Below are 16,642 nucleotides of genomic sequence, written 5' to 3'. Positions count from 1 at the left end.
TATATTCTTATATAGGATGAGTAAAAAGTCTCGGACCGGTAAAACATCTTGAAAACTAAGCATTTCCGAAAGAAATGCATTTCCAAGAAATGTGGTAGGGTTTTAAATGATTTATTCACTGATCAGTCTGACCTTGGATGACGTCGCCAAGGTCAGGTCAAAGTCACATCGATTTTTTTAAATGGCACACCCTATTTTTGATTCCAGAATCTAATAGCTGATGTCAAGAGCTTTTCACAATACTACAATAAAGTTATTTTTCATAAAGTACTTTTCGAGTTATAAGGCTTGAAATTTACAGTACCGCCGGCATTAGCCGGCATTAATTAGTTATCATTTCATCGATCCAGAATTTTTTATTTACCCAGTGTATCAATAAATGTAACGTTTGTATGTGTAAACCAAGACATAAATGAAGGAGAAAACGAACCGTAACATGTGAATTAAAGGATTTAAAATTATTTAGAAATAATGTTTCAGAGAACAGGTGCCATCGAAGAGCACCGGAAAATGAGGAATTACCTCAGGCGAATAGAATACGAGGGTGTACAAAGAGTAAAAATGTTCCTGGTCATAACAGCAGCATACGTCTTGTTCTGGGGACCATTATTTTTTGTTACCCTGGTGCATCATCCTGCCATAGGAAATCCTATTGGTTATGAGGTAATTAGAACGTATAGAATGCTGCGATGAGATAATGGGAAGTTTGTATCCGCATTCGCGTTACTTCCGCGAAATTTAGACATTATCGATATTTATGTTCCTACAAATATCTCCCGGTCATTACTTATCTTGCTTGTAATGGTGCATTTGTGCACTGCACTTGCGATAATGGTGCGAATATTAATAGCTCGGCATACAAATACTTGCTACACTTTAGCGGATCGAACTTCGTCCTTGTAAAAGCAGCAATGATATGTCACGTTGTTTATTCATTCCGCTAATGCGTTCTCTTATTCATTTCAAAAGATACATTCGCCAGAAATAATCGACGGCATACTAACAGCTTATATAAGCATTATAAATATAAATGAATATAGCTGAGTTGACGTCACACAAGTAGATTTTATGACCGAAATCAATTACAAATAACGAAGTTAATTGTCTGACCGTGAATAATGTCCGAAATGAATAAATGAATACGAATTTCTCCTTTCTTCTTTCTTTATTTTTAATAATTACAATTCGTTATATATGATTTTTTAAATAATTATGATACTGCAAAGTCTAAAATACACGTGTAAAGCAAAACAAAACTTGCCAAGCGATTTATGGCGGATAGTTCCACTTCTGATAACGATACATTTGTTCCAATAGGAATAAATGCGAAAACTTGGCGAGAAAACATGAAAATGTAAGTTGCTCGACCGTGCCAATATAGAGTTGTACATGAATCACTCGAGCGAATCGAGCGAATTCGCAGCTATCGAGTAGTGTTCTTCTAAAGAATCTTTTTACGAATATAAATTTTCAAGAAAGGAAAGTCTCCACCGAAAAACACGTTGAGTGACTTGAAGACATCGCGCAGCAGTTTTGCGATATAACGTCGTAACAGATGCACAAAATAGCCGCATTTTATCTTCTCAATGCGCAATAAACTTCCAGTATTTTGATAATATGAAGACCACGATATAGTGAAAGCATAATTTAAGAAAAGATAAATTTTCTTGTTTTCTGTCTAAATATGTATAAACTCTGAAATGTTATAATATGCTTTATGACGTAAAGATCTTTTTAAAGAACAAAAAATATACATTTACAGAGTGACGATAAATATTTTATAAACAGATTCTTTGTAATATTTTAGGAAAAGTCTAATACAAGAAATCGAGGCTATGATTGAATTTTTAAATGAAAAGAGTTTAAAAATTACGAATGACGAGGCTAGAATTTCGCACACTTAGGGATGGCAAAATGATCAAGATTACGTATTTCTTCAAACTTCATGCCTTTAATAATAATAAAATTCAACTTTTTCACGCACTGTCTTGCCATCTACACCTGAAAGTGCGCAAAATTCTAGCCCTATCATTCGTAATTTTTAAATTCTTTCCATTTGAAAACTCATAACTTCGACATTTTCATTATTTTTTTTTCTTTTTAAAATCTAACAAAGAATCTGTCTTTAAAGTATTTATCGTCAATTTTGGAATGTATATATCACTTTATATATATATATATATATCATTATATATATATATATATATAAAATATATATATATATTAGGGTAATCCATTTTTACTCTTGAAGAAAAAATTTTTTTTAATTTTTCCCGCGGCATTCCTCAAAATGGTTTTAATTCACAAAAAAATAATTCCTGTCAAATTTCAGCTCGATTGGAGGAATCCGTGCCGACGGCTCGTTAAACATTTGAGTTCCCTTATATCTCAACATTGATTTTTAAGCATATTTTTTATAAAAATCAGTTTAGGGGATTTTTCTTTTTTTTTTTTTAACATGTGTGTTTTGCTTTTCTGCATCGTTTGAGATCTTATACGTCTCATTTAAACAATTAGGAGTATTGTTAATGAAAAAAAAAATAAAAAGAAATAATTAGTGTAACTCTGGTATATACACCGACGGTCTTTCTTTTTTGATATTTAATTATTTTTCTTTGGGCATCAGTTTGTAAAAAATCGGGGTTTCTTCAGTAATCAGGGGATCTCCTTCCAGTAATCAATACATCACTAAATAAACTTGTTTCTTCTAACATTTTTTCTAAGATTTATTATAAATCCCAATTTTTTACAAATTGACCTTTAACCTGGTCTACAAACGACCATTTAACAAAAAAAACTCCATATTGTTAAGAACTTAAAAATTGTTAATGACACAGCAGAACGAGGAATAAATTACCGATTACAGCAATATTATAACAAAGGATGAGAAACAAAAACAATTTTTATTAAAAGTTGTTAGCGACTATCGCAAACAGTTTCCAGATGCTAAAAAAAAAACTTTTTTGAAATCGCAGTTGTTAAAAAGAAATTAATTTTGCGGTTAAGTTAACGTAAATATTTTTATATTATCATTGTATTTTATAAATTATAAATTATAAAATATAAATTATAAAAAAATCAATAAAGTAATTTTTAAAAAGTACATTTTTCAGACAGATTTTCATTTGTTAATCAGCACAATTCCTATTCTTATACTCTAAAATTTTACAAGTATTATTTATCTCGTATATTTATTACTTGTAATCTCTTCATTTATAATTCATTTGTTCATATTTATTGAGCCTTTCCTTTATATATATTTTATTACAATATATATATATATATATATATATATATATATATATATATTTTGGAACACAATTCTAGGTGCCCTAAGAAAAATAATAAAATATCAAAAAAGAAAGACCCATCGGCATATACAGGGTGGGCCATCTATTGGTACGTTTTTAAAAATGCGATCAAATGAGCATACATTGATATTTTTTATTAATTTTTTTTTTGTTGTGAAGCTAAAAGTATCCGCGTCAAGAATGAAAAACGATTTCGTTCATGTGGCTCCCTCTACTGGCCTTACAGTATGCCATTCGGTCACCCCAATTATTAATGACATTTTGGACTACCTCGGCGCCAATTTCACTCAAAACAGTCGTAATATAATGTCATCCACTAACATCCCTTTCTCACGAACTTTCCTCACCAATTTGCGTATAGCTCCTTCGGTGGGTGCTCTATCACGACCCATATTTCTTTTCAAAATTCGTACAGTTTCGGCGACACAGCACTGACTTTGAAAATAAGTTTTTAAAATTTCAAAACGCTCTTCAAGAGAAAACATGTTGTTTCGTGCCGCGGACGGTATGACTAATAAACTGTCAAAATTTCGGGTCTGTAGCTCGTTCGGTGTTGCCATACGACGAAATTCAAAAACGTACCAATAGATGGCCCACCCTGTATATCGGAATTACACTACTTATTTATTTTTATTTTTTAATCATTAACAATGCACTTAATTGTTTAAATGAAACGTGTGAGAGTATCTCAAACTGAATAATTATATATTGTATAGGTTTCCATATGAGCTATTTTTAATTATTATTTGTATTAGCTGTTGATCTGGAGTGGTATCTATGTCTACTGGATTGGTTCTGATAATTTCCAACATACATCTTCCTATGTCATAGAAGTTATCTATCTTTAGATCGACAGTGATGAATGTCTTTGTATAACGTATGTTAACTTTTTGAAAATAGTTTGAAAAAAAAACTGAAACGTAAATTTTTTTTGCTTCTAATTAATGTTTGTAAGTTTGAATATTTTTGCTCATTGATAATCGCGCTTTGAATCGTATGCTTGTTTTTTTAAATATAAATATTTTTAAATATAATATTCCTTAATTTAAATAGATATCCTTAAATTATCCATGCAAATTAAACTAATATTTTTCAAAATTATATAAATAATAAAAAACTAATGTTTTTCATTATTCTTATGGGATAAACTAATTACATCATAATTTCATTTTCATATTTAAAAAGAAGTGCAGATTATACAGTTTCGTTTTATTTTTTTTCTACTTCATAAACACATGCAATTTTGAATTAGCTTTAGATTTATGTTTGCAGTAGCACGATGCAAACTATACACCGCATCTAAATCACTGGATTTCACGGTTTGTTGTAACAGGTGACCCTGCACATCGCATATGTGCACGCCTTCGTAAACCCGGCTCTATTCCTTCTCCTGCACAGAGGGCTGCGACAAGGGATGTCGGACGTGTGTTGCGGCTGCTGCGAAAGCATAGCCCGATGGATCCTTGGATCCACCGCGACTGGTTCGATGCAGAACGTTCAACTATCTCTATATGAACCGCCGATGAATCTCCCCTCGCCGCCGGATCCACCCATGGCAGCTTCGGCTGCATCGTTGAGATGTAATCTTACTGACGTGGCTCTCCTACAACCACCTCTGCCACCGACTGCCAAGCACTTACTGATGGTAAGACACTCTCTCTCTCCCTCTCTCTCTCTTCCCCCCTCTCTTTCTCTCTTTCTCTCTCTCTCTCTCTCTCTCTCTCTCTCTCTCTCTCTCTCTCTCTCTTTCGTTAAAATAATTATTCAAACTTATCCCGAAATCGCGCTTAATTACTTAAAGATTGATCTTAACTTTCCTCTTTCAAAGATATTATCCCATAGTTACTTGAAAGTCGCTTGGACTGGTATTCATATAGGCAGTATTTATAGTAGATTCTTATATTCGAGATCGTCAAGTACAATTTTAAGATGTCACGAACCAATCAGAGGGTCGTATTAGCATCTTAAGGAAGGAAATACCTTTACAACCTTCAAAAAATTTTTTTTGCATAAAATGTTAGTACAACATATGAAGAATAACTGACAAAATTTTAAATCGAAATTCGAAGAATTGGCGGAGTTATTATCCTATAACGCGTCAGAGCGCGCCACAGGTATAGTCGTGCACTCGGAGCAAAGGGATTCGTCTATTGTGATCCCCTCAAGTGGCAAAAAAGTCAAAAAATCGGTGGAAATTTTGAATATCCTGCCCTACTGCATCCTGATGTCCAAAAACATATCCTGCCAATATATGAAGATCTATCCAAGGAAAATTTACTTCAAAGATGCTTGGATGGCTACACGCAGAATGCGAATGAAAGTTTTAAATCAACTATATGGCGCCTCGCTCCAAAGCATCTACATTGTGGGTTAAAAATTATTGAGATTGCAGCGTACTTGGCTGCTGGAGTATTCAACGAAGGTCATTCGTTCATCATGAGTATGTCGGATATCATAATAGGCAGGCAAAGTAAATCGTATGACGACAATGATGACCAGCGAGTAGCTCGGCAAAAACGTCACAACTTACTGGAAACAAAAGAAGCTCGTAAAGCTCGTCGAGAGCAACTTTTAATGAAAAACGAGCTTTACGAGGAAGTTGAAGGACTGTTGTATGGTCCTGGGATCGCAGACTAACCAGTAAGTCAATAAAATCATATTTTTATCTTTCAAAACTTTGAACGCGTTTTTCTCAAAACGTCATTTTCAAAATTGATGTACAAGATAGTTAAAAAAACTACTTAACGATCCTCTTCAAATTGAACATACAACTAAATTACAACATACAATAATTACCTTCTATGTGAACCTAAATGTTTATGAAAATTATTTTAAAAAAGTACTTTTTATTGCAAAATTCAACAAAAATTTTGTGAAAAATTCAAATTTTTTTTCAAACATGCATTCATTTTTTCAATTTTCATTTTTTTCACTTTTTTTAGGTTCACATAGAGCGTATACATCTTATTAAATTAAAAAAATTTTTTTTATCTGTTTCAGATCAATACAACAGGAGCTACATGTCTCACCGATTGGCAACTCATATCGCTACCTCTGTTATTTGAGACGCTTCAGTATTTTTTAATATTTTGTAATAAAAAAATATATATGTACTCAAAAGATAGACAAAGTGACATAAAAAAATTTGAAACAATTAGCCAAATAGTTTCTATTTAAAAAATTCTGGAAAATTGCAATTTTTTTAGCCTTCTAAAGGTATTTCCCCCCTTAAGACATTATTTAGGACTGCCGCAAATAAAATTTCTGTAACAGTAACCTTAAGACGTAAATTTAAGTTGATAAGCCAATTAGAATACTGCTTTAAATCTATGCACTCTAACGGAAATAGAAATAGCAGTAAACTTATCCATAAGATAAGTTTCAACCGGTTGAAATTCACCTTATTGCGAGATTATGGAGTAAGTTTACTGTTGTTTTTCCATTTCCATTAAATTACATAATCTAAAGCAGTATCCTGATTGGTTCATCGACTTAAATTTACACTTTACGCATACTTACGGAATTTTGTGTATAGCAATCCTTAAAGCGATCTCAAAAGAACGGATTATGAATATCAGCCATAGTCAAGTCTTATATTTAAAATTATCTTAAATACAGTCTTAAGTACAGTCTTAAAATGTCATGAACCAATCAGGAAATCATATTACCATCTTAAGATATTACTTAAAAAATATCGATGTGGATTTAACATCCATGCGGTTTACATAATTTTCGCTGAGTTGATGTTAATATTAATATCAATACGATGTGAATTTTAAATCTCTGGTGTTTGTATTAACATCATGGTGTTAAATCCACATCATTGATGTTAACATCAACATAGTGAGAATTACAATAGATTGAAATGGATTGAAATTTTTTTCTATCCGAATGCGTATTTTATATATATATAAATAGCAAATATTTTTTTTTGGATTTAATTGGATTCAATTGGATGCAATTGGATTGAAAAACTGCATTTCCTATTTAAAATTTTGAATTGAACAGTATTCACATATGTGTTGTGCATAGAAAAAGCTAATATCATTTTTAGATTGAAAAGCATAGAGATATGCTTCATGCAATTCCTATAAATAAATAAAAATGCATTCAGGATTGAAAAACATTCATTTTAATATTCGTGAATCAATATTTCTGAAAATTTAAATCCATTTCAATTCATTTCAATCTATTCTCATTTGCTGGGTAATGTCTTAAGATACTAATGCAATTCTCTGATTGGCTTACAACATCTTAAGACTGTATTTAAGACATTCTCAAATATAAGAATCGATTATGAATACGAACCTTAAACTAGTTTTCTTTGAAGCTTCTTCTTTCCAAAAATGTTAACATATATGTAATTTTTATTATAATTATATGTATATTTTTATGTATAAAAATTACCCAAACTTACAATATAAAAGCAGGAAAATTACAGGACAACTCCGTGATATCACCAGATCCTTGGAGTTTGATTTCAAGACCGAAAAGCACTTCTAGCCTGTATGAAGAGGAACTATCTAGAAGACCGAGCTTCCTGCTACCACCACCGGCGGAACTGAACGATCTGCAAATGAGTGCGACGAGTAGTGATTCACCCAGCGAATAAATGGACCTTAGTCAACATCGAACCAAAAAATCATAACGTTAATCGATTACAATGTAAAAATAATTGCAAAAATGATGAAAAACAGATTTTCAAGAAAAATCCTTTCTATATCCTCTTAATCTTCTGCAGCATTATACTTCAATCAGACGTTCACAATATTATTGATAAAAAGCCGAAATCAAATAAGTCATGTGTTACGAATTACAAATATTGCGTCATATAAGCATTTTTTAATGAACGTTAATATAATATATTATCAGCGAAAATATCACAACTGTTTATAATTGCGTTTGAAAATATCTATAAAATTTTACAATTCTTAATGTTAATATTAATTTAGATAGAGTAGAAGATTAAATACCATCGTAAATTTATACAAAATTGTAAATTTTATTTTTACGGACATATTTAATGCAATATCAAGAAACAAATATACATCAAGATATTTTAAAATTAATTATATGAATAATGCAGCTTGAGTTTTAGGAATTGAAATTATTGAAGAATCAGTTACATGTATATTTACTTTTATATAGGTTTTAAGAAACAGACTGACTTTTTCAAAACTCGTATTTATATCAATTTCCATAGATGTCACATTCAAAATCGTAAGTTAAAATGTAATGTAAAAATTATTGCTTCCATATCTGAAAAATGTTATCTTGCCATTAGAATGAATATGCACTCCATTTGTTACAAATTTACGATTAAAATTTTTTCCGACAATTTTTTCGATTTTTATCACAAAGCACGAATGACTTTTTGTCATTCATGATATTCTAGAAATAATCATTTTTATTACATTTCTAAACAATATTATAGTGGAATACATAATTAAATAATAATAAATTAAAATTATTTTAACTATCATTTGTATGCCATTAGCAACGCAATTTAAATTCTAGATGATATATGCGTTAAACAATGAAAATATGTTTATTTATCATTGCAAGCTATTATAAAGACTGGATACTACTCACACAACATAGGTCTCCAAGGAGCGTCCTAGGATATGATCCACTTCGCTGCAAATACTTCATTGACCAATCAGAAGATAGAATTTTACGAATTGACCAATCAAAGAATGTTTCAAAGCATGAAATGGATCGCACCCTAAAGATGTTTCAAAGGATACTATTACGTTCTAAAGATGTTCCTATAGGATGTCTCTCGAATAAAATGTGCTGTATCATATATTATTCGATATCGTATAAGTTGAAATTTAATTGCTTTTTTTTTAATATTACAATAATTGCACATCGTGACCAAATCTAGAAAATAAAATGCGATAAATCGAAAAAGAAAGAAATGTAGTCCACTGGGCATCATCATCTAAATGTATCTGTGATTGCTTATAAACGTCCTAGTCTCTTCGCCGCTGTGGTGTCACTAACAGATTCTTATATTAGGAGACATATATATTATACATATACAGGATGTTCGAAAAATCGCCCGCAATACTTCGGGAAATAATTTGATCCAAAAAGAAGAAAAAAAGCTATATAAACATAGGTCCGGAAATAAGTCATTTCCGAGTAATAATCACTTTTATGTTAACAAAATTGTAATTTATTTTTTATAATCACAATCATAATTTCAGTGTTTTAACATAAATAATTACATTCGGACTTTTGATATTACCCAGGATGCACTACGTAGAGGCAGTCCGCTTGGATTATCCTTCTTTTTTATTTTTGAGTTTCAAATTTTTTTGCTTTACCAGAGGGATGTCAAGCGGGCTATACCTCCACGTGGTGCATTCTGGGTAATGCCAACTTCCAATCCCGAATTACTTCCCGAAATATTGCGGGCGATTTTCCGAACACCCTGTATATATATAAAATATATGTATAATGTACACATATATACAAAGCGATTACACAATACTTTAAAGTATTAAATAACATATATTAATTCATGTAATCTGCTTTTTCAGCTGTCAGAACGAAATTAAAAATGAAACAAATATCTGGCGAGTCAAAGAATATATGATGGAAAATATAATTAATTGAGAAGGATTAAGTATAATTTCTTCATTTAGCCGAATTAAGTAGATGCACTTATTAAATGTACATACAATCGAATATGCAGTCCTGCCGCACTAAGTCTTTCGTAAAATGATACTCTCACGTGAGCTTTTCCCTCATCTAGGGATTCAATCTTCTCGAGAAATGAGAGAATACTATATACATATATTGAATTACAAATATATTTTCTATGCGACATTACTGAGATTGCACTCGTTGCAACCGCAACGTCCTGCTGCCCTAATTATGCGTTATACCAATGTTATTTTATGCAAATGAAAAAGCTTAACGAAAGTAAGGAAAAAATCAGCCGTTTATTTTACAAATGAGGAACTGAGAATAATTACAACCAATGTTAATTAATATGTATCCCAATTTTATTGAAATTCTTTACTATTAATTGTACGTTTGTTATAACTGTCCATAATTGTTCTCAATGAATTTGTCTCCGGTATTTATTTTCATATTTATAAATTTAATATTACATTTAGGCCTAGATCCACAACTCACGGTTAACTCTTAGCCGAGATGCAACTTATTATTCATTGTCTCTTTCCCATTCTAGAATTGGAAAGAGATGAGAAACAAGTTGAACCTCGGTTAAGAGTTAACCGTGGTTGTGGATCTGGGCCTAAATGTAAATTTATAAATATGAAAATAAATACCGGAGACAAATTCATTGAGAACAATTATGGACAGTTATAACAAACGTACAATTAATAGTAAAGAATTTCAATAAAATTGGGATTCATATTAATGAACATTAACTGTAATTATTCTCAGTTCTTCATTTGTAAAATAAACGGCCTTACAATGAATCAACAAACTAAAAGCTATATATGTTCCCATACATTTCAAATTCTTACTACTAATAATTCTTATTACATTTCTATAATAAAAAAAATCTCGAGTGGTTTCGAAGTCTTACAAAAAGAAAAATCGACTCGAAAAATTATAACATGAAAATTAATAATACACGATACAAGAAAAAAATGTTGAAACTCTGAACACCAAAATAAGAAAAATCATAATGTTAAAAACAATCAAAACTCAGTTAATTGTATTATAATTAACACATTAATTTGTAATTTTTTAAAGCACATATATTTGTGTATATATATATATATATATATATATATATATCACATGAATTAAAAATATTCCTAATTACGAGAATAATTAACAGTAATTTTTATTAATTTTATGCAAAAATTGTAAAAATTATTCATATCAAGCTGTCGAAGTTAACAGGTTATAACTGAATGAATTGTTTAAAAAATCTAATTAATAAGCATTTTTCAATCCTAAAAAGATATTTAAATTTTCTGAATATAGAATTTAATGAAGAATAATTTCTTAATATATTTGTATTATTTATAAGTCTGATTAGAAACAATATAGATCAAAATTATTACGATTTCTTCAAAAATTATAAAAAATATGTATTATTGACATAATTAAACTTATAAAGTATACTGTGTGAGTATAGAAATTGTTTTTTATTGTATAGTGAAAAACATATCAATATAAAGAAGTGTTGTGTTTAAAAACAAGTATGCAGTATAACATTTATGTGACGAGTATCAATATTTACTAAAATTATGTGAGATTAATATCTTCACCCAATCACTTCTTTTTTTATTCACCGGAGATGTATTAAAAGCAGCTCGCACGGATGCTGCTTAGATAAAAGTCAATTAACTGGAACTATTACAGAATATTTTCTTCTTAAGTGTATCGTGTGTAATAAATGTTTAATGTAAATTAATGTAAATTATACGTGTAAGAAAGTGACAGAATGAAACCGAAATTTTTTATCGTAATTTTATAAATGTAACATCGAGAATAGCATGATCGATTAATGGCAATTGTAAGAAAAAAACAAGATACATTAATATGAGATGCGTTTAAATAGAAAATTTTGCTAAACTTTAATCAAACCGTATACTTTTTACAATATTATTTTAATTTAGCCTATAATTACTTATTTTATTTCTCAATGGATTGCAAATAAACTTTGAGACCATATGCTTAAAATTTGTATATATTTTAAGCATATTTTAAGATATATTTAATGCTTGTATGTAATATAAAAAAATTAAATTTAAAAAATGAATATATCCATTTATAATGTAATTGTCTTATTAAATCTTTATACTAATTTTATTTAATTCCATTAATCTTTTAACAGCAAGTATCTTAGAATTGCTATAAAAATCGATTATTTTGAAAGCATTCTTGAAGGCCAAAGCGAATTATTCTAAATAATCTCATCAGGGCAAAGTATTATTATTAAGAACATTTCTAAGAGAAGGGTGCCTGAAAAACCGAAACATTGCTGGAAAGTATGTGAAATGACATTATCCTTGTTAGAAAGAGAGTATGCATTGTATTTAAATGTATATAATATAAAATTCTGCTCACATATTTAAAATAAAAATACGTGTAATATATAAACTATACGTTCTTCTTATTATTATTAATTTCATCACTAAATTTGATTAAATTAAAAAAATATTGCGTACTTTAAATATAGCGATAGATTTTTTAAATTGATTTTACATTTATATATCTAATAATTTTAGAAAATATTAATATTTTTATCGAAAAAATTTAAAGAAAATGAGTTTTAAAGAATAATGGAAAAATATTTTAAAGAAAATCACTTACATTTACTAGAAAAATCAAAACAAAGATATACATTTTTATTGTCAAATTTTATTATCAAATAGCGATGATGAAGAAATCGTATTGATTCAAGGTATCGATATTAATTAGAAAAATTAGTAAAATCAAAACTGTAATTTGCTAACAAATATCAACAATTAAGCTATACCGAATCATTGAATTTTTAAGGAATAAATATAAAGAGATTGACAATCTTTTTTCTTCATTAATAAACTAATAAATTGTTATCTAGTTTACTTCCACATATATTATAATTGACAAATAGTAAACATATTATCCTTCAAATCCAAAATTTTTATAATACACACATTAACATTCTAAATAAATTACAAGTATTAAAAATTATTACATTATACAAAATTAAGTTTAAATAAATATTATTTAAAGTGTATTTTATCAATAATCGAAGTCAAAGATTCAATAGATCTGCATGTGTCTTGAACTCTTCTTGAATTCTTTTTTCGATTCCTGGTAATATTATATTGTTTGGAGTTATATTAAAACTAACATATATTGCTTTTCCAAACTTCATACTTAATCTCTTAGCCATGTTTGTGGATGTAGCATTTGCTATAGAACCCATGATTTTAGTTGCAATAGGCTGTTTCTCGAAACTTGATATAAGAGCAAAAGACAAGTCTTCCATGCTGCCATTAACGGAATCTCCAATCCACAGATACAAAGAATCTTCCATCCTTATTATTTGGCAATTAATATTAGTATCGCCGACTTTGGCAACAAAATTATGAAATTTGAAGCTGGATGGTAATAATTCTACTTCGGATTTTCTCTCTGCTGTATTTGCCATCATTTATACATATACTTTGGTTCCTTCTGTTACCTATAATAATATAATTTTAAAACATCAAAAAAATAAAAAACAAAAGCACAAAAGTACACTTAGAATAATGGTAATTATACAGAATAGGTAATTATCCAGAAGATACTCCTCACCTTCAATTTCATTGAAATTATGCTCATTCGATACATTTTTGTAAAATGAAAGAATCTGGCAGAAAATGTGCTCAGCCCCGTGAAGTGAGATATTAATTGTTAAAGTATTTTTTTTAATTGTTAAATTAACTATTATTAAGTTAGAAAATCTGTTGCATCGACAACATGAGGAAAAGTATTTTCTGCTTCAATTACACAAAGAGGAGACTTTATGTTTTTAAAGTAGAAAATTTGTTTTTAAAGCAGAGAATTTTTATTTTAAAGCAGAGATTTTAGATTATGTGTTTTGTGTCTGTTGTTTCTAATATTGTTACTCACATAATATCCTGAGTGATTCTTAGCCCTATATCATATTGTTTATTTAATTTAAACCAGAGAATTTGTGTAATTGAAGCAGAAAAGGTAATTATATAGTTTAGCACAACCATCTCAAAAATCGATAAAATTAAGTTTATTCGACACATTTTTGCGTGAAATGAAAGAATCTGGCAAAAAAAAACGACGCTCTGCCCTGTGAGCAGAGATATTGAATGTTAAAATTGACAATTGAGGTTAAGAACTGTCATGTGGATAATGAGGTATATAGACAATAGTACTTATTGGTTCGGGAGCGATTACGCCGCTCCGAACAAAAAGTAAATAACATCCTACCCGCTTGAAGCCTAACTGTCTAGAAGTAGCAGCCTAAATTTAGTAAAAAGACCTTCTAAAAAGACTATTCTCACACCCCACTGTCTTCATAGGTTAGAAATATCCAAGTTCCAAGCAATGCTGCCCGCGCATGCGCGCAGTCTAAAACGTCAGTAGAGTATCTAATCCATTTGTGAAACTGGCGTCTTTAGTCGTTCCAAAGAGAAATAGAATTATAAATATATAGAAATTAGACATATCCCTTAGAGCGAAATCACACGGTGTAGAAAAGGGCCGCAGAATAAAGAATGCGTCATTGAAACAACCAATTAGCGCTATTCGGAATAACGCAGAAGAACGCTGATTGGTTGCTATAACGCATTCTCTATTCCACAGTTGTTTTCCACATCATGTGATTTCACCCTTATTGTGAGATATCAATTTCTACATTAACACTATTTATATTATCTATATGAGAAGCTGATTCGGCATGCCTTGATAAATTATATCGACAACATATAAGTGAAATATTACAAATTTTATACCAAGCTTTGTTATTCTCTGCCAACCTTTAAAAACATTTTCGTCTAATCAAAATCTTCTAAATTTTCGGATACATATTTTTTTTTAGATCTTTTTCTGACTCCATTGCGATTCATTTTCTGACCTAAAATACTTTATCTCATTTCTATTTTCCTCTTAGGATTCCTCGCACCTCCTGTTGACCAGTTTAGTGCGCAGACTTCGTGGTCCACACGGCATCATATCGTTACTTTAACCTAATCTAATAGCTACAGCACTGCGCGCTAAGCTGTAAACAACTCGCATGCGCGAGTACAGGGCACGTCTGGACTGACATTGGTTCCAAGCGGACACTGGGAGCATTTAGTGCTACAACTGAGCGTTCAGTGAGCTCTTGCATCTAATTGGCATATTCCGTTAGAATTAATAATATAGATTAAACAGATACAAAAGCTCACTGAGAGATATTCATAGTCAATCTTATATTCATGACCGTCTTAAATACAGTTTTAAGAAATCACGAACCAATCAGAAGGCTGTATTAGTATCTTAAGACATTACTTAAGATAGTCTTGAAATAAAAATCGACTATGAATACCGACCTTTGTCACTCTCTGAATGCTAACAAGGATAGAACGTGTCGACTTGTATCATCAAATGAAAAGCATCCAATAGAATTCTAAGGATTAAACCATAAGAAATGGACGATCATAATTGATTATTCTTCTCGAATTCGTCTGTAATTGGTCAATTTCTTATTACTTAAGACTTAACACGCCTATTGTAGATCTATATGTGCTATATATAGCACGATTATATAAATCAAATATAGATTTATCATCTCCAGCCTTGAAAAATGGACGATGTACCCTAAGAAAAGTGGACGTTGCTAAGAGTTTACATCCATTTTGTCAGAGGACAGTAGTGCGTGGCATCATTTTGCGGTTACAGGTTTTGACCTGTCATGTCCTTTCTCAGGTTTCTCTCTGTGATGCACTTCCTGGATTGCATGCGACGTGTATCTTAAGAATAGAATATCAAACCTTGAACAAAAGAAAGGAGAAACATGTCAAGAATAAGTTTTCGTATATCCTGTAAATATGAAAATCTACACGTGCTTCTTTCTCGGCGATCGCGAATGGAATCGGTGTAATAGAATATGAGCATGGAGTATAAAGAATAGGAGATCGAACTAAACTTTGAAAAGTGTGGTCAAAATCAAGTTTCTGAATTGGTGATGCTCGGTAAACGACGTTCGAATAAAAAAACTCCTCTCATATACACTTAGAGACTCCGCACAATAAAAGGAACAGAAAACAGAGAATAAGAATTTCAACCTATCAGAAACTGTGTATTCCACAATATATGATTTCTGATAGGTTGAAATTCTTATTCTCTGTTCTCTGTTCCCTGTTCCTTTTATTGTGCGAACCCTCTTATGCACACACAACTGAACACACACAACCTAAAAATAGAGACGTTACTCTTTGATATTGTGCTCTGACAGTAACAGAAAGACGTAAATTGTCATTAAAATTGTATGAAGAATAAAATTGATATAATCTGCCATGTAAACTGCGAGAATGATGTGATGGAACGAAGCGACATCTCGATTGAACTAATTCAGATGACCATTTTTGACCACATTTTTTGGCTTTGTCCATGTAAATTCAGTATATTCTCTATACTCCATGAATATAAGATTAGGTTAGGTGTCAGATCATTATGCCATCTAGTGTTACATGTTTGAACTGTCTCAATTTCGTCATAGCTTTTCTAAGCACAAATGGATAAGTGAAATTATCTATTATTCTTACACGATGATCCATACCGGTTGCAGTCGATTTGAATGCTCACACGCTTTAAGCGCTTGTAGTCATCATTCTGTCTTTATCGTT

The 16,642-nt window shown here is 30.4% G+C and overlaps 3 protein-coding genes and 1 long non-coding RNA gene across 9 annotated transcripts in view; 2 read left to right on the top strand and 2 right to left on the bottom strand.

The window, feature by feature from the left end:
* The window catches only part of LOC105151527 (uncharacterized), an 83,473-nt gene extending 75,451 nt beyond the window's left edge, over positions 1–8,022 (top strand). For both annotated transcript variants that reach the window (XM_087412285.1, XM_011065289.2), the window contains 3 exons: positions 481–663; positions 4,645–4,956; positions 7,753–8,022. In XM_087412285.1, coding sequence (XP_087268411.1) covers positions 481–663; positions 4,645–4,956; positions 7,753–7,923 — 666 coding nt within the window. In that variant the 3' untranslated portion in view covers positions 7,924–8,022. The remainder of the gene's footprint in view (positions 1–480; positions 664–4,644; positions 4,957–7,752) is intronic.
* Positions 3,425–9,031, bottom strand: LOC147907651 (uncharacterized). The gene is made up of 3 exons (XR_015547075.1): positions 8,904–9,031; positions 7,729–7,881; positions 3,425–4,936 (listed from the first exon to the last, which is right to left on the bottom strand). It is a non-coding gene; the product is annotated as an uncharacterized LOC147907651 (long non-coding RNA).
* Positions 5,406–6,468, top strand: LOC147907652 (uncharacterized; the record flags this gene model as incomplete). Its single annotated transcript, XM_087412679.1, has 1 exon — positions 5,406–6,468. A coding segment is annotated over one exon (543 nt), but the record flags the coding sequence as incomplete, so codon positions are not given.
* A 3,285-nt stretch (positions 9,032–12,316) lies between the features above and the next one.
* Positions 12,317–15,018, bottom strand: LOC105151529 (proteasome assembly chaperone 4). Of its 5 annotated transcripts, none has more exons than XM_087412289.1 (3): positions 14,244–15,018; positions 13,173–13,479; positions 12,317–13,106 (listed from the first exon to the last, which is right to left on the bottom strand). In XM_087412289.1, exons 2-3 carry the CDS (start codon positions 13,447–13,449, stop codon positions 13,048–13,050), a joined length of 336 nt encoding a protein of 111 aa, XP_087268415.1. In that variant the 5' UTR covers positions 13,450–13,479; positions 14,244–15,018; the 3' UTR covers positions 12,317–13,047. The 5 variants fall into 5 exon arrangements, with proteins under 5 accessions (XP_087268415.1, XP_087268413.1, XP_011063593.1 ...); XM_087412287.1 differs by adding an exon at positions 13,911–14,103 and having other exon boundaries at positions 12,317–13,479; positions 14,244–15,016; XM_011065291.2 differs by having other exon boundaries at positions 12,317–13,479; positions 14,244–14,542.
* Positions 15,019–16,642: the final 1,624 nt, after the last annotated feature.

This window comes from Acromyrmex echinatior, chromosome 13, assembly GCF_024713525.1.
Source record: "Acromyrmex echinatior isolate Ae372 chromosome 13, ASM2471352v2, whole genome shotgun sequence".
Classification (NCBI taxonomy): domain Eukaryota; kingdom Metazoa; phylum Arthropoda; class Insecta; order Hymenoptera; family Formicidae; genus Acromyrmex; species Acromyrmex echinatior.
The sequence above is the reverse complement of the archived record's forward strand: the minus strand, read 5'-3'. Positions and strand labels throughout refer to the sequence as shown.